The sequence below is a fragment of the Seriola dumerili genome, unplaced genomic scaffold, assembly GCF_002260705.1.
Source record: "Seriola dumerili isolate Sdu_G_001 unplaced genomic scaffold, Sdu_1.0 BDQW01000189.1, whole genome shotgun sequence".
Lineage (NCBI taxonomy): Eukaryota > Metazoa > Chordata > Actinopteri > Carangiformes > Carangidae > Seriola > Seriola dumerili.
This window is the reverse complement of record NW_019174444.1, coordinates 3,333,650-3,354,753: the sequence shown is the minus strand read 5'-3', so window position 1 is coordinate 3,354,753 and position 21,104 is coordinate 3,333,650. Positions and strand designations below refer to the sequence as shown.

At 45.2% G+C, this 21,104-nt stretch overlaps 1 protein-coding gene across 1 annotated transcript in view; it reads right to left on the bottom strand.

Moving 5' to 3' along the window:
- Window positions 1-11,601: 11,601 nt before the first annotated feature.
- The window catches only part of mast2 (microtubule associated serine/threonine kinase 2), a 175,065-nt gene continuing 165,562 nt past the window's right edge, over window positions 11,602-21,104 (bottom strand). Inside the window, exons 20-33 of the mRNA XM_022753018.1 lie at window positions 19,939-20,040; window positions 19,482-19,604; window positions 19,283-19,392; window positions 18,815-18,969; window positions 18,447-18,595; window positions 18,059-18,232; window positions 16,534-16,794; window positions 16,193-16,419; window positions 15,731-15,853; window positions 15,417-15,553; window positions 15,097-15,284; window positions 14,408-14,961; window positions 12,447-13,143; window positions 11,602-12,374 (exon numbers count right to left, since the gene is read on the bottom strand). Coding sequence (XP_022608739.1) covers window positions 11,602-12,374; window positions 12,447-13,143; window positions 14,408-14,961; window positions 15,097-15,284; window positions 15,417-15,553; window positions 15,731-15,853; window positions 16,193-16,419; window positions 16,534-16,794; window positions 18,059-18,232; window positions 18,447-18,595; window positions 18,815-18,969; window positions 19,283-19,392; window positions 19,482-19,604; window positions 19,939-20,040 — 3,773 coding nt within the window. The remainder of the gene's footprint in view (window positions 12,375-12,446; window positions 13,144-14,407; window positions 14,962-15,096; window positions 15,285-15,416; window positions 15,554-15,730; window positions 15,854-16,192; window positions 16,420-16,533; window positions 16,795-18,058; window positions 18,233-18,446; window positions 18,596-18,814; window positions 18,970-19,282; window positions 19,393-19,481; window positions 19,605-19,938; window positions 20,041-21,104) is intronic.

Genomic DNA, 21,104 nt, shown 5'->3' with positions numbered 1-21,104 from the left:
CAGGACTGTTGAAATAATATAAACAACAAAAGGTGGACAATAAAAAACGGAATCAGATGTTTTCCAGAGAATAATGAAACACCTTACTGAGGCCAAATCATCTGCAGCATCTCAACCTGCAAGATTCTGGATGGAAATCAACTAAATGGGTCAAAAGTTGCATCGAAGCTAAGGGAGGAGGAGTTTATTTTATGCACTGAATTTACTTAAATCTCACAGAACAGTTTCACTGATGTGTGACGAATGATGTAGTACAGCTAATGGCCACTAGATGGTGGGAGCGTTTTCAATTCATCTGACTCCTCTGTAGAAAAACATAAGTGGTATATTTTTCACATATTTTCATCTCAAACACTAATTTTACTTCTTAACCTGTGTAAAGGAGACGTCATTTCCCATAAGCCCAAGATTGACATGAGAAAACTTATAATGCACACAAAGAAAAAACTTATAAGAACTGTAGTTGGTTAAGTGCTTACAAATTAATTGTTATTTAACTTTATTAAAATCACAAAGGGTCAAGTACTGTTGCAGATCGAGGTTTCACATTTTCAGACAAACCAATGAAAAAAAACTTCAATGAGAAGTTGGATTGAGTCACAGAATGACTTTGACTCTTCATGACACCATTAACATACAGAGACAAGCAGTGGGGGAATGTAACTAAGTATATTTACTCAAGTATTGTACTTAAGTACAGCTTTGAGGAACTTGTGTTTTACTTGAGTATTTCCAATTTCTGCAATCTTAAATGAACAGATTAAGTTAATAGTTCTACAGAGTAAGATTTGGCATTTTTCATAGATTAAACTACTGAGGAAGTAGAAATCAGCTTCTACTTGACCAGTCACAACATTAACCTAGCTATTTGTAAGTTTTGCTATTGCTACATAGCTATCATTAGCATTAACAGCTGTTTACTTACCAGTTTACTTCAGCATCAAACTTCATTCCTTCCTGTCTCCAGAGGAGAAAAGCAACCGTCCTGTTTTGCTTCTATTTCTACCATTTATTTTCTTCCATTGAAGTTAGCATGCTAACCAGCTAGCCCTGGCCTGGTTAGGGTCACTTTCTGATACCGAGTCACTGTAGCATCAAGTCTGATCTGAAGAAGTAGCTGCTCAGAGGACGTATGAAAACTTCTTGTCTTGTAAACACAATGATGATTGACGCTATCGGCAAAACTGGTAAGTAAACAGCTATTCATGCTAACGTTCGCTATGTAGCAATAGCAAAACTTACAAATAGCGCCTTCTAACTGCTTCTTACACCAGAAATTTTAAATGCTGTTAATACTGTTGTACTTTCCCTTGTAATTAAGTATTTTTACAGTGTTGTATTGATACTTTTTACTCACAAAATCTGAATATTTCTTTCACTACTGGAGACAAGATTAAAAAGGAGACCTGGGGAGTAGATCTGTCAGCGCCTAAAGAGAAACCTCCTGGGGAACAGTCCAGAACAGAAGGAGGACCAGAAAGGGGGGCGAAGGCTGAACTGGAGGTGAAGTGCAACGACGTACTGATAAATCTTATGATTTATTCTGGTGAACAACAGAAGCTTGCTCCGCTCCACTTTCTAGAGAAGAAGAAGAAGAAGAGGAAACTAGCCCTCTGACCAGCTCTGCTCCTCCTGAACCAGAAACATCGATCTGAACAGAAAACGCTCGTTCTGCCTCCTCACAATCCGTCTCTGCTCCTCCTCACAATGGCAGCTATTTCACGCACTATTAGTCTCATAGGCATCATCATCTCGGCTGTGACGCGATAGACGTTACAGTAGCCATACATCAGCCACAACAGGCCTCATTAAGTACCTGGCACCTGCTACCTACAGAGACCAATTAGAACACAGGGAGTAATGGGATGCAATCTCTCTCTGCCACGGCCCGAGCCAATCACAAGCCAGATTTAATCACCTCAGTCCGCTCGTTAATGCTGATGAGGAAGTTGAAAACAGGAGTAACTTTTTTCTTTGTTCTCCCCGGTGGCTGATGATGACTGGGCGAGTTGGCTGAGGGGAGAGCGAGGAAATTAAAGCGTTTAGCTAATGAACACGGACACAGCAGCTGCAATATCAGTCAGGTTTGTTTTTAGTTCTGGGGTTTTGCCATTCGTCACCGTCTTTGCAAATTATGAATAAAATTAATAATGGATATTCATATCTGGGTAGAAAAAATGTGCTGAGACCATGAGACTGAGCTGTGCTAGCTGTATCCCCATTTCCAGTCTTTATGCTAAGCTAAGCTAACCACCTCCAGACTGCAGCTCTGTGCTTAACAAACACAGATATTGATCTCATGCCCGGGCAGGAATGAAAATAAATAATCAAAAAGTGAATTTACAAAGTGTTGAACTGCTCCTTTAAAGCACAGAGTTCAGAGTTCTGTATGAAGCATCAAAACGTCGATGTGTACAGGAGCAAACAAGATAAACAACCTTGTTTTTAACTGTATGATCAGATTTTTACACTTTTCCCAGTGCGGCTCTCCTGAGCTTTATAGGCCAGAGTGGACGGATAGAAGACTGTAAACACACACACGCACGCACGCACGCACGCACGCATGCACACACACACACACACACACACACACACACACACACACACACACACACACGTTCCTCCCCTTTATGAGCCTCTGCTCCTCAGTTCCTTCCTCTGGTTGTCAGTTTACAGTTTCATCTTGTCTGATGCTGCACTGAGTTCATTTTTTTTCTTTTTATATGAATACCGCAGTTCTCCATCTGATCCACATGAGAAGATGAACATCAGTTTCATCTCTGTGCATCCGTTTAGCCTCGTTTTCTCTGTCAGTTCTGGATTCGTCCCTGTATTGAGCTGTGAAGGTCACTGAAGTATTACTGTAATCATTTGGCAGGAAACAGAAGTAAGGATCAAGACAAAGAAAAACGTGTTTGGCCCACTTTGCAGATGAACTGGCTCTTGTTTATCAGACTTCAAAGAAGAGCAGAGTTTCAGGCCTGTTTTGCCTCTGGTTGGATGTGCTCTGAGAAATCTGAGAAATGCACCTGTAGCCACACGAACAGTGATGTCATCAGGTCCTGGAGTACACCTGTACATCAGAAAGGTCAGATAGGTCAGAAACAATATCTTTAAGTTTGTATTTACAGGTAAAAAAAAAGAAGCTTTTGAAATAAGCAAAACAGCTACAATTAAGTGAAAGACTCTGTTGACATTTCAGCAGTAAAGATAAAAACAGGAGAATTAGCCTAATTTGTGAGACCCCTCAGAGTCTGATTGAGGTTTTGAGGTGGTCCTGGTGGATCCAGGTCAGTCAAAAGGTCAAAGACACGTCTGAGTCCGATGCTTCAGTTTTCTTGTTTGACTGATGGCAGGTGTCCGAGTCCCGTCAGTTGTTTCCTCCCGTCGCCCTTCTCCCTCCCTCAATTCTTCCTCCTTCCTCTCCCCTCCCCTCCCCTCCCCTCCCCTCCCTCCCCAGCAGCCTGGAATGAATTTGCCCGGTCATGTAGAGCCGTGTCAGAGCGAGGCGAAGCTGGCAATTCATCACCCTGGGCTGCCTGCCTGTCACTGCTCCTCCACAGTTTTTCCTTCTCTCTCTCTCTCTCTGTGTGTGTGTGCGTGTGTGTGTGAGTGTGAGTGTGTGTGTGTAGGGTGGCTGTTTGCCTGCTGTCAGGGCTCCTCACCACCACCATGTGTACCTCCATCCCCTCAGGACCTCCAGTAAAGACTGAGAGAGGCCCTTCGCTCTCTTCCCCTGCTCTGACAGCTCCCTGCGGACGCCTGAATGGATGGAAGGAATGGAGACGGGGGAAGGAAGGGGTGAGGCAGAAAGGGGGGGAGAGAGACCCAATTATCCCAGAATGCAGCGGTAGGTGGTGTTTAAATCAGGCGACGCGACCCCTGACCTCAGCAGTCGATTGGCGGGAGAGTGAGGTGCTTTAGCGAGAAGCTGCAGCGGTAGAGAGGAAAGCTAATGGAGCTCCATTTTACCGCCATTTCTTCCCTTGAAGCGCGGCGGGCCTGCGGCGCTGCACAGATTAGTCATTACCCCCCGTAAATGCACCACAAGCCCAGTTGAAGCTGTCTCTCAAGACCATTAAGACCCTGAAATCTCCCGCGGAGACGGAGAGAGACAGCGGACACATATCCAACAGCTGATTGGCCCATTTGAAGCCCCATTAGGAAGCTTGGCGTCACAAAAAAACCCCACCACAGCTTAACTGAGTGGATGAAGCCACTTTACTGATAATACGCAGAACTGCAGGGAGAATGAGTTTACAGATAATTTACTGCCACTTTTCTGCTCACACTCGCTCTGAGGAAGGACACCAGGACGTGATGTGAACAAATGACTCAGAATCAAATATCTGGCATGAACCAGGATGGGGGGGGAGGGGCAATTTAACATTACATTTATGAAATGAAAGATCTGAGGAACAGAGTGAGAGGAAAACGCTTCAGTTTCCTTCTGAGAACAAAAAGGAAATACACTGTAAAAAAAAAAAAAAAAAAAACTGAATCGTACAGATGAAGTTTGGTTTCCAATGGGATTTAAAAACAGATTTCCTTGTCATGTCGATAGTTTACGTTTAAGTTTAAATAGAGATTTCTGCCTCCATAATAGAAGACAAGTTTGGGATTAAGCACTGAAGATTTCCATTTAAAAAGTGGAATAGAAATATCTTCACTGTGAGCGGTTTGTGGATCATCCAGCAGAAACAGAGGAAAGTTCAGTCAGAATATTTTTAGAAAAACTCAAGTGAGATGTAAAAGATTCAAAACCTGAAGCTCTGCAGTGACGTCCGGGGGCGTCCAGGAGTTTAGACGCTCGTTTGTTTCCGCTCAGTCACGCTGCATCTCTTTCATGCCACTTGTTCTTCCTCCTCTTGTGACAGTGAAGCTCAGACGCCTGTAGCACCAGTTCAACATTTTAAACAGAAGAAGAACTTGAGGAACATCGTCTGAGCTGTGACTTTGGGTGAGAGCTGAGTCAGTGCTTGAAACTACGACTTTCTCTCTCTATAAACTACATGACTTTGTGCCACATGGATCCATTTTTACGTGTCAGTGTTTGTGCAAATTTTGCATTAAACCTGTTATCCCCCTTTGAGAGTCCAGTCGAAAATAAAATTCAGCTCATGCCTTCTTAACATCTGCAGCTTCAACGTAGATGATTTTACATTTTATATTTTAACAGCAACATTTCAAAAGGACTTTTCTCAGTTTGAAGTTCAAGCAGTGTCCAAACATCTGGACAAACATGCATCATGGCCAGGTGTGTGTGTGTGTGTGTGAGATATGCCAAGGCAGAGCATGGAGGGAGATGACTCAACAGGTATATGTTTCAAAATTAGCCAAATTACTCATTACTGTGGCCTTGTTTCCACTAGAACTGAACATTTCTACGAATAAATGTACTTTGAATAAAACAGGCTGCAACAATAAAGTTAAAAATAAAACAATGATTTTTAGAAAAAACAAGTTAATCGCTGTGGAAACAGTGCTGGCAGATTTCACTTCTTTTAACAAAATAAAACATCAAAAGTCATTTTTTTGGTGAGTTTTTAAGGTTTTTGAGTTTTATTTTTGTCATTTTTATCACATTGTTGTGACATATTTCTTTTGGGTGATGTGTCTGAGTTTCCACTAAAATCTTTTAATTTTTTGATAGAATTGGTGGTTAAATGTACAAAAATAAGAGCAGGATTTTCCTTCTTTATAAAGACAAATACTTTGTGTTTTTGCAGTGTAGCAGCCTGCGGCTCAGTTTAAACCCGCGGACACATATCATTTATTGTGTCTGACTTTATGTGTTTTTAGATCTCTCCCCAAAACGCCGCCTTAATGTAAAAAGCATGATGTGCCACATAAAACAGAGTGAAAGAAAAAACACAATAAAACACAATCAGCACGCTGCACGCTGAGCCGTACATAAAAAAAACTTTATTATTGTTGTAAGGTAAGATTGACAACAACATGCTTTTACCACAATAAAAAATAAAAAGATATTGCACTGGTTTTACTCTAGCAATGTTTTTTTTCTCTCTCTTCCTTAATGTCTTTCTCAAGCTTTTATGGTGCACGGCTGAATCTTCCTCCTCCTCCTCTTCATCACTCAGACAAACACATAACACACAGCTTGGAAACATCGCCGTTGTCTGCAAGAGTCAAGTTAATAAAAGACAGAAACGGCCTCCTCACACAGACAGAAGCTTAACGGACTGCACGTGGAAACATCACTGAATCTCATCTAATCGTGGTTCAGAATATGTGTGTGTGTGTGTGTGTGTGTGTGTATGCCTCAGTGGTAGTAGGGCTTCACCTCATACCCACAGTCACATATTTAAATCATCTATGTGCCTCAGAGACTGAACCGTGACTCTTCCTGCTCAGAGTCAGAGATGTACGGAAGCTGATTAGTGACAAACCCGAAACTTGAACGAATCAATCAGACAGTCAAGATCTGGTATCTGAGCGCAAGCAGAGACGGCATCATCAACACACAACAGGTTTAAAAACAGAGAAAAGTACAGCGGAAGAAAAACAAAACGTCGACGGACAAAGTGAGATTTGAGCTCAACATCTGGATTTTGATCAGTTTGTGAATTTCCTGCAGCTGTTTTTGCAAATTCTGAGCTCCTTGAGAAAGACGGGCTCCTTCACTTGAAAGTGTCGGCTAACAGATTTCCACAGGACGTACTGATATGTTCATCAATGACAAAACCTCTACGATGGGAAAGAAATGATTTGAGTCGGAGATTTGTTGCCCCAACTAAGTTTTCAGTTTCAGTTTTTTAGCTGCAGCTCTGTGAAGTTTTGTTTGACAGGTTTTAACAGGACAAGTTGCATGAAAATAAATGAAAAGCTACTCACTTTTTGAGCAAAAAAAAATTTTGTATTTGTATTTGCTTTTGTTGATTTTTTTTTTGGGCTAAAATCACTTTTGCATTTCTTTATCAGGACAAATCAGGATCTTAGAGTAACAGCTTCTTCATGCTTTATCTTAAAGAAAAAATGATGGTGTATGATGCGAATAGGTCGATGGAGCCTGACGAGATGATGCTTCATTTTCAGGTGAACTGTAGTGAACTTTGCTGAGTTTCAGTTTGAATAGAGAACAGCGTTTGGTTCTGAAGTGCTGGTCAAATCTTTAATCTTATTTTAATCTTTTCTTTGTGTTCCTGATTAAAATCAAAATTTCAGTCAGTTTTATAGTTTTTTGGGGGCAAAGCACAGATTGTACAGATGCTAATGTTTGTATCATTTGAGAAGTTTAGTGTTGAAAAATATGTTTGTTGTATTTCATTGTCACTAGAATTGAAACATGTCAAATGATCTTGAATTCTGATGAGTAACAAACAAATCCTGACGTGTCTCAGAGGTTTAATGAACCCCTGCAGCAGTGTGTCTGGTTTGTGGTTGTTAACCACTGAGCAGCAGAGGTGCATGATGGGTAAACACAGGCTAGTGGTCGAGCAAAGTGCCGAGTGTAACTGCTGAGCCGACCGGGACAGGACAGAGGAGGCTGAGGGATGCTGGGTAGTGTTGTTGTTGACCCTGTGTGCGTGCGTGTGCGTGTGTGTGTATATGTGTGTGTGTGGTCAACAGACTCGGGGCTTGAGATTAACGACTCCACCAGGGAAAATGACACTTGCTTCACTCTCGAGCAGATGGCTGGACCATCATCTTTACACACAGGAGAGAAAGAGTGAGTGAGTGATTGAGTGAGAGAGTGTTTGTGTGTGTGTGTTTATACGATCACTGGAGACGGTAAAACTGGCACCATGAGATAAGATGGCATACATTTTCATCTGTGTGTGTGTGTGTGTGTATTCGGCAGCTGTCCATGTAGCATTAATAGGAGAACCAGCTGAGAGCAGATGGTCTGGATGGTGTGTGTGATTACACACAAACACACTCAGGTTTTTACATTTCCAAAATCACAACTGCAGCTGAGGTGGATTGCGGCTCTCGACAAGAACGAACAAGAACCTGAAGAGACTGAAGCTCAGATCACAGCTCGGACTGATACGGAAGATTTTTAGTGACAAAACTACTGAACAAGAATTTAATGAACCTGTCTGTAATTAATCTTTAATCAGTCACACAGAGACAAACGATTCAGCAAAAAATGAGTTTCAAGTAGAGTTTTTGTGGATTTTTGAGGCACTGATATTTGATTGATTTATATCAGCAAATATTTTTGTTTCTTAACATAAATCTGCGTTTTTGATACAGATGTGTTAATGAAGACAGTTTCTAATTTACCTCAAACTGACATTTGGCATTTCTGCTCTGACATTTCTTGCAATTTATGGGCCAACATATACTGATGTAAATGTGAAGCTAAAATTCAGCTGATATTATTGGTCCTTTTAGTTCTAGCTTAAAGCACAAAATCCTGATTTTAGGTGCCAGAAAGTATCATAACCTCTTTTCTACAGTTTAAGTCTTTTAAACCAAAGAAAAAGCCTATGAGGCTCCAGACTTCAGAGGGTAGACTCTAACAGGAAGTGGACACAAACTTCACTTGTGCATGACAAGAAAACAAACGGTCAAATCTGAAGCAGCGAACACAGGAAATCTGAATCTTCGTTAGCCTCAAATACAAGCTAATTTAAATGTCAGATCCTGGAACTTGATCTGAACCAAAAACTGGCGTCAAAGTCCGACTCTACTGGGGCTCAAAACTCACATTTCTGTCCTCATGTACAGTGAAAAAGAATCTGTCCATGTTCACACTCAGGTCTGAGCTGCAGACTCATCTCTTTGGTTTCTGAGCAGAGTCATAAAAGTGAGTGAGTCTCATTGTCCTGGTTTCATACCACAGTAAGAGGCGAGGCGTGTGAATGACATTAAAATGTAGTGGGTTAATTTGAAAAAAATGATTCTGTTCAAGTCTGACGCCACCGAAGAGAGAAATCAAGAGTCATCTTCCTGACTGTCTGATTGGCCGAAGCACTCTGCAGATAAATCTGCCCCCCCCCCCCGAGTCTGAGCGCCGCCGATCTATCCCACAGACACACACCTGTTAATACACTTCTGCACCCCCACGAGACGACGAGTGCTGCCGCCACGCACAACAGCGGAGATGAATTTGACATATGTGCACTGACTCTTCCTCCTCTTCATCCTCATTGCACAAAATATCAACACACCACATGATGATCAGGAGTCGTCTACAACACGTGGACAAATTTGTCTGCCAGAGGAGATTTGATTGCTACAGGCAACAAGTTCCATTGACAAAAAAAAAAAAAAAACACGAAAAGGAACATAAACAACATGTAAACATAACACAGAGTCAGTGCTGATGTCAGTTTAACAGCGTCCTTTAAACTGGAGTCTGTGTCGCTCCGACAGTGACACAAACTCAGTGAAGACTCAAACACTGAGGGAGGTTTAGTTCATCTTAAACTCACAACGAGAGCGTCGACCTGCTGTCTGGAAACACAGCAGTGGATGTTTCCATGTACAACACGAGTGGACTCACACCTGCATCAGGCTGGGTGTGTGAAGTCGACTTTCTTCAAAACATGACTCGAAACAAAGCAAAGAAAAAAACTAACTGCAAACGGTTTCTTGCTTTAAAAGGTACAGTCGGAATGAAGGAGGAAAATAAAGGTGGTGGATCTAAGAAACAAGAAACAAAAAACAGGAGGAATTGAAATCAACAGGTTCACTGCATTTTGTTTTTACCTACTGAAGCGAAAGTAGAACTGAGCTCCAACCCAACACACGACTGTCAGTGGTCAAACGTCTCCACTAGCTCATTTTTAAATCAGACTAATGATGTAAAAGTAATGTGCCCAACCCTAACGTGTGACACGGATACACACGAGAGCTCAACACACACACACACACACACACACACACACACACACACACACACACACACACACACACACACACGGTGTATAAAACACATGCACAACAAAACTTTAAATATTCTTATATATATACATAACCATGCACAAATTAACAATCGCTCTCTCTCTCTCTCTCCCTCACACACACACACACACACAAAACAAGTTACACACACACACACACACACACACACACACACACATATACAAAGTAAAGTCTGATAACTTTACAGGATTAGAGGCAAAAAAAACAAAAAAACACAGCAAGTTGGTCCAGATACCAAATAAAACGTCTGCAGCCTTCAGAGGCCGATGGGGCCAGAAATAAACAGCTGGTGGTGACAGGTCAGCTGATCAGTGTTTCAGCTGAGTGTCAGTGTGGAGAAGCTGCGTCTGCGTCTAGAGGCCACTCACCCAATACAATTATTTTAATCCTTGGCTTCATCTCTGTTTGGAACTAAAACACTGGCAAAGGTCAGAGTTAAAACAGCCGTGCTAACTCTGCTAACAGAGATGTGTCATCGTGCTCATGTTAATATGCTGGGTTGGGGCTTGACTTGGGGCTTGAATCTGAGTCCAGTACTGAATCAGCTTGAGATGTTTAGGTTTGGCTCCAGCATTAGGAGGAAACTAAATATCTATGGCGGTCATCGACGCTCTTCACTAATCAAAATGGCCAAAGTAAATTAAAACATTTGATAAGAGATTTGTTTGTGTCAGAGCTGAAAACTCCTTAAACCCAACCCTGTAGCATCTTAGCTCATGATCAACGTTGAGCAAGAGATCATTTTTCCAGGTTCCCCGGCTGTCAGTGCTTTCCAAACATTTGAGAATTAACTTGGAGAGAACTGAAGCTGCCTCCGAGTCAGTGCTAAGCTACATTTTGAGTTCAGACTGATTTGGGAAAATCTGAATCTCACATTTACACATCTTCAGAGTCAAGGTGTTTGGAGTTTGGAGTGCACCTTCATTTAATAAATGCATGCAAACCCCAAACTAATCCATCAAGGGCATTCAGAGGAATCTCTTCAAAAGGCTGAACTGCACCTGCAGCCTGCGCTCAGGGAAAACATCCCCCCTTCACAGGACCTGCAGAGTCGGATCATTGGGGACGACGGCGAGAGGAAGAATTGAATTTGGCCCAGTTAGCTGGGTGCTGAGTGTACGTTGACGGTGCAGATTTACTCTTATTAAACACACTGTAATGCGTTTACACAGATTGGACGCTGTATTGCTGAGATATAATCTTCTTCCAGTCATGGCTGAGGAGATGTCGGGCGAGGAGGGACGGGGAGGAATAGGCTCTACTGAACATCAAGGAGAAAATTAATGAGGCAGAAGAAGACCATGGGTGAGAGAGAGAAAGCTGAGTGTGATGTGTCTACATTTTAAAACCACTGAGCTCTTTACTTCTGGCCCCTTACAGAAAGAGAGAGAACGCCGACTCCTCATGGCGTTTAGCAGGAACCAAAGCGTCAGGACACCAGTAACCACAAGTAACTCACACAAACATAAAGAGCACAGAACAGCTGGAATGGAACTAGGACTACCACATCTGTCTCTGCCTCTGATAGCTCTCCATCTCTCTCTACACCTTTCTCTCTGCTTCGAAAGTCAAACTCTCTGGTTAGTGCGAAGTTACTAATATGTAGTTTTCTTCCAAACATGCAGTTTGTGTGAGTTTTAAAACCTCCAGTCAGCACGGAGTGCTGTGATCTGTACATTTGTTCTGGTTCTTTGCGTTTTGCTGCTACGTCTTCTTGCTGGTTGCTTTGTCTTGTTGCGAGGAGGTGGACGTGGCGCTGGCTGCGGCGGCGGCGGCAGTTGTCGTCTGGGGTTCGGACCTCTTGCGCTGTGGCTCAGATGCTGCAGAGATGGGGAGGCTCGTGTAGAGGGCGGTCTGACCTGCTGCCGCTGCTGCTGCAACCGGTCGCTGTGCAGACACAGAGGGGTCAGCACCCTTCGTCCCTGCAGACCCTGATGTGGGTCTTGGTGGTGGCGCCGGGGCTGGGTAGTCTTTTTGGGTAGAGGGCTTGGCCGAACTCTGCGAGGTGGTTTCATTTTTCTGTCTGGTGGGGGACTCTGACGGGTGAGGCATCTGAGGGGTTGGAAGCTGTTTGGGGGGGAGTGAGAGCAGGTCAGTTGGGGGGGCTTCTGGGATGACCCCTCTGGATGGTTTCTGGTCCTTCTGGCTCTTGTCTGCACCCGTGCTGAGTTTGACCGGACCAAGAACACTTTTGGCGACCATCGCCAACTGGGACACCACTTTGTCCACGCTGCTCTCAGTGAGCGGGACTGGGGAGCTGGAGCTGGAGTTGGAGCTGGAGGTGGATGATGACGATGCGCTCAGACTTGCGGCGGCGGCTGCACACAGTCTCCGGTTGTCGGCCTCTTTCTTCTCCTTGGGGATGCCTGGGGAGGAGCAGGAGGTGCGGGCGGTCTCTCGGGTGTCAGTGGTTTGGCAGTCTGTGGTACTTGTAGTTCTGGACTCAGGGGAGCTTGTAGTAATTGTGGTGGATGGGACTGTGGTTTTAGGGCTGTCCAGGGTTTGGTCTTCAGCCCTGGACTCTGACGGGCCAGTTTTCCCCTTGAGACTCTTCGAGTCTTGTGGGGGACTCGGCTTGAGGAAAGTGTCCTTGCTGACTGAGATGAATGCACTGCCTGGAGTGGAGAAGGGAAGGGGGCCCTGAGGGGGTTTTGTGGTCCCGCTCTGCTCCAGAACTTTCCTCTCTTGTCTCACACCATCTGTGGATGGGGCAGAGCATCCATCTTTGAGCCCAGAGGAGGAGGAGGAGCTCTGACCGGGCTTCATCTCTGTCACGGAGGGGAGGGTGTGTGAGGGCGTGGGCCTGCCTACCTGTGAGGGCCCTGTGTGGGTGAATGTGGCGTGAGGGGTGCAGGGGGAGAGGCAGAGGGACGGCAGGGTACCTCCAGGGCCTGTTCTCACAGTGGTGGGCCTTAGCAGGGGAGGAGGGGTGAAGGTGGTCCCCCTGCGTCCGTCCTGGCTGTCCTCTGAGCCCTCGTCTGTCTCGTCCTCAGATGAATCCACCTCGTGGATGGCGTCTTGCTTCTGCAGCGATTCCCGCCGCTCGGCTCTGTCTTGCCGGATGGCTGAGAGCTTGTCCTTCAGTTTGCTCTTCCCTGGGGCCAGGCCCAGCGAGCCGGACACCGTGATGAGGGCGCTGTCCCCCTCCTGACGTCCCAACTTCCTCGATGAGGAGGAGTGTTTCTGCAGGCTGCCCTTCTCCACACCGCGTCCCGCTGAGGACAGCAGACCCTCGCTGGCTGACTCCTGAAGGTCAGACAGGAAGAAGACACAGAGTCAGAACGTGCACAGTGAAAGTAAAACAGCTTGAAGCTCTTCTCCGACATGGAATATGTAGCACTGCAATCTTCATGAAGCTGTTTAGATTATTGTGTTGTCATTCAGACAAACGGGTCTATTCTGGCATTTAGTTAGTACGTTTACATTTGTGTTTATTTCACTGGATACTTTATTTCTACTGTATCCCCTGTGGTTTGTCTTTAATTTGAATGGTTTATGGCTCTGTAAAGCACTTTAATGACCTTTCTTATGTGTTTTATTGTTTCTCTGTGTTGTGTGTTTTCTGTGTTTTTGCAGAGATCTCAATTGTTTTGTTTTTTGTATCTGTAGAGCACTTTGTGACTATTGTCTGCAAAAAGTGCTATATGAATAAATTTAGGCTGCACGGTGGTACATTGGTTAGCGCTGTCGCCTCACAGCAAGAAGGTTCCGCGTTCGAGTCCCGGCTCGGTCGCGGGATCTTTCTGTGAGGAGTTTGCATGTTCTCCCCGTGCTTGTGTGGGTTCTCTCCGGGTACTCCGGCTTCCTCCAACAGTCCAAAGACATGCAAATGGAGACTAGGCTAAGTGGATACTCTAAATTGACCATAGGTGTGGCTGTGAGTGTCAATGGTTGTCTGTCTATATGTGTTTGCCCTGAGATGGACTGGCGACCTGTCCAGGGTGTACCCCGCCTCTCGCCCGAAAAGATGCTGGGATAGGCTCCAGCCCCCCCGCGACCCTACTAGAGGATAAGCGGAAGAAAATGGATGGAAATGGATAAATAAATTTAACTTTACGTACTTTATATTTACTATGCTTTCCTTGTGTTATACTCATTTTATACACTTATTTTAATTACTTTTATTTGTTGTGCAGCACTTCAGCTCAAACTGTGTTTAAATGGGCTCTAGAAATAAAGTTGACTGTTTAGATGTGAGACGATGAGATGTGAGATGTTCTGCCAGTACATTCAGGATCTGGAATGAGGCTCATGTCTGAAAGAGGCCTGACATCTGATATGTGCCAAAAAAAAAAAAAAAAAGAAAGGAGCTTGAGAAGTTAGTTAGGTTTTTGGTTTTTCCACCAAAGGTTGTTCAGTTTGATCAGAATTTATTTGGTTGTTATTATCATTATTATTTTTAAAGCTCCACATTCTCCTTCCCATCTGTATCTGAACAGCCCTGTCCTCACCCTAAAAACACATGTCAGATTAAGGTGCTGAAGTCTGTGTGAGTGTGATGAACTCATACCTGGAGGCTCTGCAGACTCGGCTCCCGCTGCAGAATCTCCTTTTTAAACTCTGAGTGTGAGATGTCCAGACTGTGTTTACGGCTCCCTACAGCTGCTCCCACCGCCAGCTTCTTCTCCCCCGCCGCCGCCACCCCGGAGGGAGACGAGGGCGAGTTAGAGAGGGAGGCGGCCAGCTTCTCAGCCGACTGCACCCTCTTGAGGAGCGGAGAGCGTGGGGGCTCGGCGCTCTTGGGTCTGGATATTTGCCTCACTAGGGGAGGGGAGGAGTGGAGCTTCACGGGGAACGACTGGCCCACGGCGGACTGCCCCAGGGCGTGGCTGGGCAGAGGGGAGGGAGAACGCTGCGGGGAGCTGCTCTGAGGGGTGGGGGAAGGCGTGCGTGCCAGAGGGGAGAGGGGGATGTTGCCGGCAGACTTGCGCCGGGGGGAGCGGTACTGTCGCTGCAGCTTCGGGGCGAGGCCGTGCAGAGAGCTGGGCCGGATGTGGCCAGAGCTCGCTGGGGAGTTTGGGACGCTGGAGCTGGGGGAGCTGCTCTGGGATGAGTTTCCACCAACTGAGGGGCAGAGAGAGAGTGAAGTGATGCAGCAGAGTTGAACTGAGAGGTTACATTAAACACAACCATATTACATTCATATAAATGAACATAAGGATGACATTTAGGGATTGAGTGTCTGCCTGTGTCCCTCACCTGAGTGGGCGGAGTCTGGTGTGGACCTGTAGCCCTGTGTCGGGCTCCGTGGTGACAGGTTGTGTGTTGGTGAGCCGGGGCCACTCTCCCCGGAGGACAGGGAGCGGTTCAGAGAAGACAGACTGCGGCTGGTGTGGAGTAGAGACGCCTGCTTGGTGATCTTCCTGAACAGAGACGTCCTCTTCTTACTGCGAGACAGAGTGCACAGAGAGGGGTCGATTACCAAATCGTGTGTGTGTGTGTGTGTGTGTGTGTGTGTGTGAGTGTGTGTGCGCGCGCGCTTCCATTAAACACACACACAGTGATGTCTGACATCTCACCTCTCCTGCCCCTCCTTGTTCTTGGTCTTCTTGTTGCGTCTCGCCATCTTGGATTTGTGGCCCGTCTTTCGGGCGGGGCCGACTTTGATGGACGTGTTCTCAAACGGGGTGGCAGAGATGGACACTTTAGCGCCGCTCTGAGGGACAGACACAGGATTAGTGACTAGTGAAAACCACCTACATTTTATCTCATAAATATTTATAGTTTGATTTTAAATCTTTTAAATCAGTGGGAGAAGAAGAGAAAACTAAAAACAGATAACCTCTGTGCGCTCTATGACTTTAAATTACTAAAGTAGCGAGTGTGTGTGTACCTTCAGTATGAGCTCCACCACCTCTGTGTGAACCAGACCGTGGACCGGCTCTCCGTTGACGTGGGTGATGAGGTCTCCCTCCCTCAGCCCTGCCTCGTGGGCCGGACCCCCTTCCTCCACATGCTGAGGGAGAGAGAAAGAGAGAGAGAGAGAGAGAGAGAGAGAGAGAGAGGGCGAGAAATGAGAAAGGGAGAGGAAGAAAGAGGGAGACAGAGGAGACAGAGTGAGACAGTGGAACCTCTGTGTTGAGGCTGTTGTATTGTTGTTTACTGCCATCTTCTGTCAACAACAAGAATCCCAGCTCGCTGCAGCCCCACTGTCACTATCTGATGTTCTTACCTGCTAAATTCTTCTTCTGCTCTTTTTATATTTACTTAGTTTCAGCTCAGATCTGAACTCCTGAGAATGTACTTCAAGAACAAATCAATAAATGATGTTTGTGAGCGTGACCCGTGGACTCACCCAGACCATGTGATGCACGGTGTAGATGTCAGAGTCTCCCATGTAGACTCTGATGGCTCTCAGGGTGAAGCCGTACTTCTTGCCCGCCCTGTGGATCACGATGGCTGGTTTGACGCTGCTCACCGCCGGGGACAGGTCCCGGCTTGGAGAGGAGTCTCGTGATGACGGGTTGGATGACAGTGAGTGGGGTGACATTGGGCTGGCCAATGGGGAGGCTCCGTGGTGGTCTAAGGACAGTGGATTTTTGCAGGAGAACTTGTTGTAGTTTCTGAAGTGCTACATAATCACCTTATCTTCATTTTCCCACCAAAGTTAAAGACACATGATTAAATGTCACTGACCTGCAGGGATCATCAGCGACAGTGTGGTGGCGGAGGCCGACTTGATGACCTTGTTGAGCGGCCTGGAGCTGGGAGTCGTCGTGTGTTTGTCTGTGTCTCCGGACAGCAGCCGGTGGCGAGCCCGGCGAGCTGCCAGGTCACTGATGGCTTTTGGAGTTGCTGGAGAGTCGCTGTCCGCTGCACCTTTAGCAGCTCCACCGGCACCGCCATTGTGGCCATTACCGCCATTACCACGTTCACACACATCGCCTGAGCTGCCCGCTGCAGAGAGACAGAGGAAGATGGAGGAATAAAGGTGAGGGAAAAGTTCAGGTGAAGCGTTCTTTCTTTCCCACTGTTTGTAATCTAAACAGTAACATGCATTTATATAGAACTCAGGGACAATCAAAGTTTTCTGTGATTATAAGAGGTAATACTTTTTCAAACCAGACACTTCATGCAGGAACCTTTAAAGTGTTTGACAGGAAGAGGGCTGGTTTATGTCAAATTGGTGTTTTCCCATCAAAAGTAAGAAGCGCACCAGAAACTTTTGCGTGCGAACAAGAAAGTTTTGCGTGTGCACGTTAAAGTAGGGTTATTTATGGGAGGCCGATTAGGGTGAAACACCATGAGAGTGTGCACATACACATCAAATTAACCACATACACGATGAAAACTTTACATACACACCAAAAACATGCATATACACACCGTGCATCTACACACCCCAGCATCTTAACACAGCGTGATGTAGGCTGCTTGTGCGCTCATTGTGTTGGCACTGAGCTTTCTTGTGTGCACGCGAAACGCAAAGACCCCCCCCCCCCAAGTTTTTTTTTCCCCCATGTCCCCTTAGGGACTCCGTAGTAAACATACCATTAAAAAAAAACAAAAAACCTAACATGATACTGCACTGTATTACTCTGTAAATCAGCAGTTTGAGTCAGACAGACCTAAGTGTAGGTGTGCTTTTGTGTAGTAATATGGTAGTTCAGCAATTAAAAAAATGTAGTTCCAAATTAAAAGTGCTGTTTGACGGCAGATAAAGAGGTGAAAATATTCAAAATAAAACGTACACTTAAACTGATAACAGCTAAAACCGCAGCACTTGACCCCACAGCAGCTCATCACTCAGCTTCTGTACCAGTGCTTCCTGCTGCTTCTCTAAACTGGGAGCTGATCTGAATCTACTGCAGTTAAATACAATGACTATTGATGAGTACCTCACACAACCCCACATCAAGTGACCTGAACTATCCCTTTAATATCAGACAAATGTTTCAGCTATTGAAATTCTAATAAATTCCAATTAAGTTGTGGTATTTGTAAAAAACTTTAAAGGACCTGCAACTTTTTACAAGAGTATTGAGGTTATGAGCAGTAAAATATTTATTATCACACCTAAAGAGATAATTAATAAGTCATTTTATCTCCCTCGACTGTCCAGACTGATTTCACTGAAGCACTAGTTGAGAAATTGAAGTTAAATCTGTGTCCTGTGACATTGGATCCTCGCCATGTCCCTGAAGTTTGTCTTTGTACTGACGTGTAAGCGTGGCCTTGCTCAGCTGACTGGAGGTGGAGCTCGGGGTGGTGGGAGACTCGTCCAGCTTCAGCTCTCTCTCCACCGGGAGCTCTGGGATGGCGAGGGGCAGCTCGTCGCCGCGTGGGCCCCTCACTGCACTCGGACCCAGCAGGCTGGGGCTCTTACGACTTCCACCTGAGAGACAGACAGAAAACATGGAGTTACAGCTCATTATATCCAGCTGCGATTCTTCAAAGAATGGATGAAGAACTTCCACAAACCAAACAGACGTGTTATTTGTCAGATTTTAGACACTTTAATTTCCTGCAGCAGCCTCAACAACTTCCTTTTATTTCTGGGCTGATCTGAAGAAGGTTTCTTCCACAGGCTGTCGGTGCGTCCCTCTTACCTTGCCCTTGGCCTCCTTCCTCCTCAGAGGAGATGGCGAATCGTGGCATCTCAATGATGGCGGAGCAGCAACGCCTCCGGACTGTCAGAGGCGGGCTGGAGTCGCTCTCTGTGTGGGAAGACTCCGACACAGACAGACGCTTCCGCAGGCTGCAGAGGTGAAGGTGAGGAAAGATCAGACACGTGTGCAGCTACAAAATTAAGCCGTCAACAACTCGAGACTCTCACATACCAGCTTTCTTCGTGTATGAATTAAAACATAAGTACAGAAAGATGAAGCTACGCGCTCAACAGTTGATACTACTTCTTGTTCTTGATTATTCTATGAATGTCTGAGTCTGTCTTGTTTTATGAAGCTGAAGCACTCACATCTCTGGAGATCCCACCAGCCAGGATCGATCTCTGGACTTGAGTCCGCTCAGGCTGTCGATACGATCTCCTCCCTCCTCACTGAGGCTGCGTTTGGTGGGAGGAGGAGTCCTCTTCTCCTCGTGCAGAGACAGACGCTCCATACTGCTGTACACCTACACAAAAGTCATGTGATGCTTTAGCCTTTGCAGCAGAGCCTCTTTACATGTTTAGGATGAATAAGTTGTTGTGTAGGTGATTGTTTTATATTTTCCCGTTCAAAGGAAAGTTGTAAAAAAAAAAAAAGATCAACAATGTCCGAAGTGAAGAAATATTTAAATTCATTGTTAGATCTACAGGAAAACTCCAAAAATGTTTAACTTCTTTGTTGACAGTCTACATTTTTTATATTTAGGTAGGACTTTTCTATCAATTGGCTGTGGTTTGTGGTTGATGTGTATTCAGATGTGCGGGTGTATGAGTGCGGACCTTGCTGAAACGCGGCGAGCAGGAGGAGAACTGTCGAATCTCCACGTGTTCGTCATCGTTGGTGTCGTCTTCCTCCTCTGAATCCACGTGGTGGTACCGATCGGATCGAGCTGACGGAGACACAGAGATTAGGTTGTTATGGTGACCTCAGAGTTTCAGACAGCTAACAAATGTCTGCGAGAGCCAGGCAGAGACGTACTGTCAAAGTAACTGGTGTCGTCCTCTGACTCCAGCTGGGGGATGAACTCTGCTTTCTGTCTCAGCAGGCTGTTCCAGTCCAGCTCTGTGAAGAACGGGTGCTGCTTCACCTCAAAGGCACTTCCTGTAGAGATGAAGGAAAGACGGAGAGGACGGAGCGGGTGGAGATGAAAAGGGAAGGAACAGAGGGAGAGGAAAAAGAGTGGGATACATGAGGAAAGACATCAGTAAGATCTGAACAGCTCCGGGCCAAACAACTAGTAACCTGTTCAATCTTTCATATGTTGTGCAAAAGATATTCCAGGAATTTAAAAGTAAAATTACAGACAGGCTCTGACAGTTAAATCCGAGATACAACATTAATGCTCAATGACGTATGCTGCGTTTATTTTAATGACACAGGAGCCCAGTGGGAATCAAACCCCCCGTCTGAGCACCTGTGGGTCTAAACATGTTACCTGTGCCCAGCCTCTCCAGTGGGTTTTGTCTCAGCAATTTGGAGATCAGGTCCTGAGCCTCCTGAGGCAGAGCTTCATCTTCCTCCGGCCAGATGATTTCATCTAACACAAACACAAACACAAACACATGCTTCTGTGGTCTTATGTGATACAAATATGGGGTTCTACACATATTAGGAATTGTCTAGTTAAGCATATTTCCTGTTATGTGCCATCATCCATACCTGTAATAATAACCCCCCTCCTCCCCACTAACAAATATCAGAAAGTCAGAGAAAAATACAGAATATAATGGAGGCACGAGGAGACTTCAGTTATTTATCACCACACTGCATCGATGTAGAGAGATGGACTCAGACAGTCATAAAAGAAACATAAAGGGATCAATACAGGTTTATGATCATTGATTTGCCCTTTCATCAAAGGGAATTCAAAGGAGAAAAGGAACGCAGAGGAGGAATCACTATTGATTTTATTCACTGTAAGTCAGGCCTGTGCTTCTGTGCTGTGGAGTAACATCTCTATCTGTCCAAGTCTGATGATTTTATCAAGTCTGCTGCTCTTTCTCCAGGAAGCTCTCAGTCTCAAACATTAAACATTCACAGTAAAATACAGACAGAACAACACCACCAGAACAAGATTCATTATTAAGTGTTTGATACATAATGTAAGAACACATTTTGCTGGTGTCCTAGCTGGTGTTTTAGCTGTACTTTAACTGTATAGATTCAGTAAATTCATAAACCTTTTCTTTTTGTGTGTCATTCGTGGCTGTTTACATTAATTTCTATCTATTGGATTTGTTGTAGAGACCCACTGGAATCAGCTTTGCAACTGAGAAAATTAAGGTAAACATCAAAAGTTTAAAGCTCCATATTGTATAAAGGTAGATGTCAATGTGTTGTTTGATTAGAAAGCAGGTCTAGGTTCTATATTGATGCTGTGAGAGTATCAAAGTGCTCAGTCCAATAGTTCTGTAACTTTGTGATGTCACAACAAAGCAGCGACAGCTCACAGCCATGCTCCAAGCCTCGCCCACCTGGGCCGACCATTTCTGAGTGTTTACCTGAAAGCTGCTATATTTTTTATTGAATCACTCAAAAATCCAGTGAGCCATTCAGAAGAGAGTGCTGAGCCTCCTCTCTTCTGATTGGCTCACCGCCCTG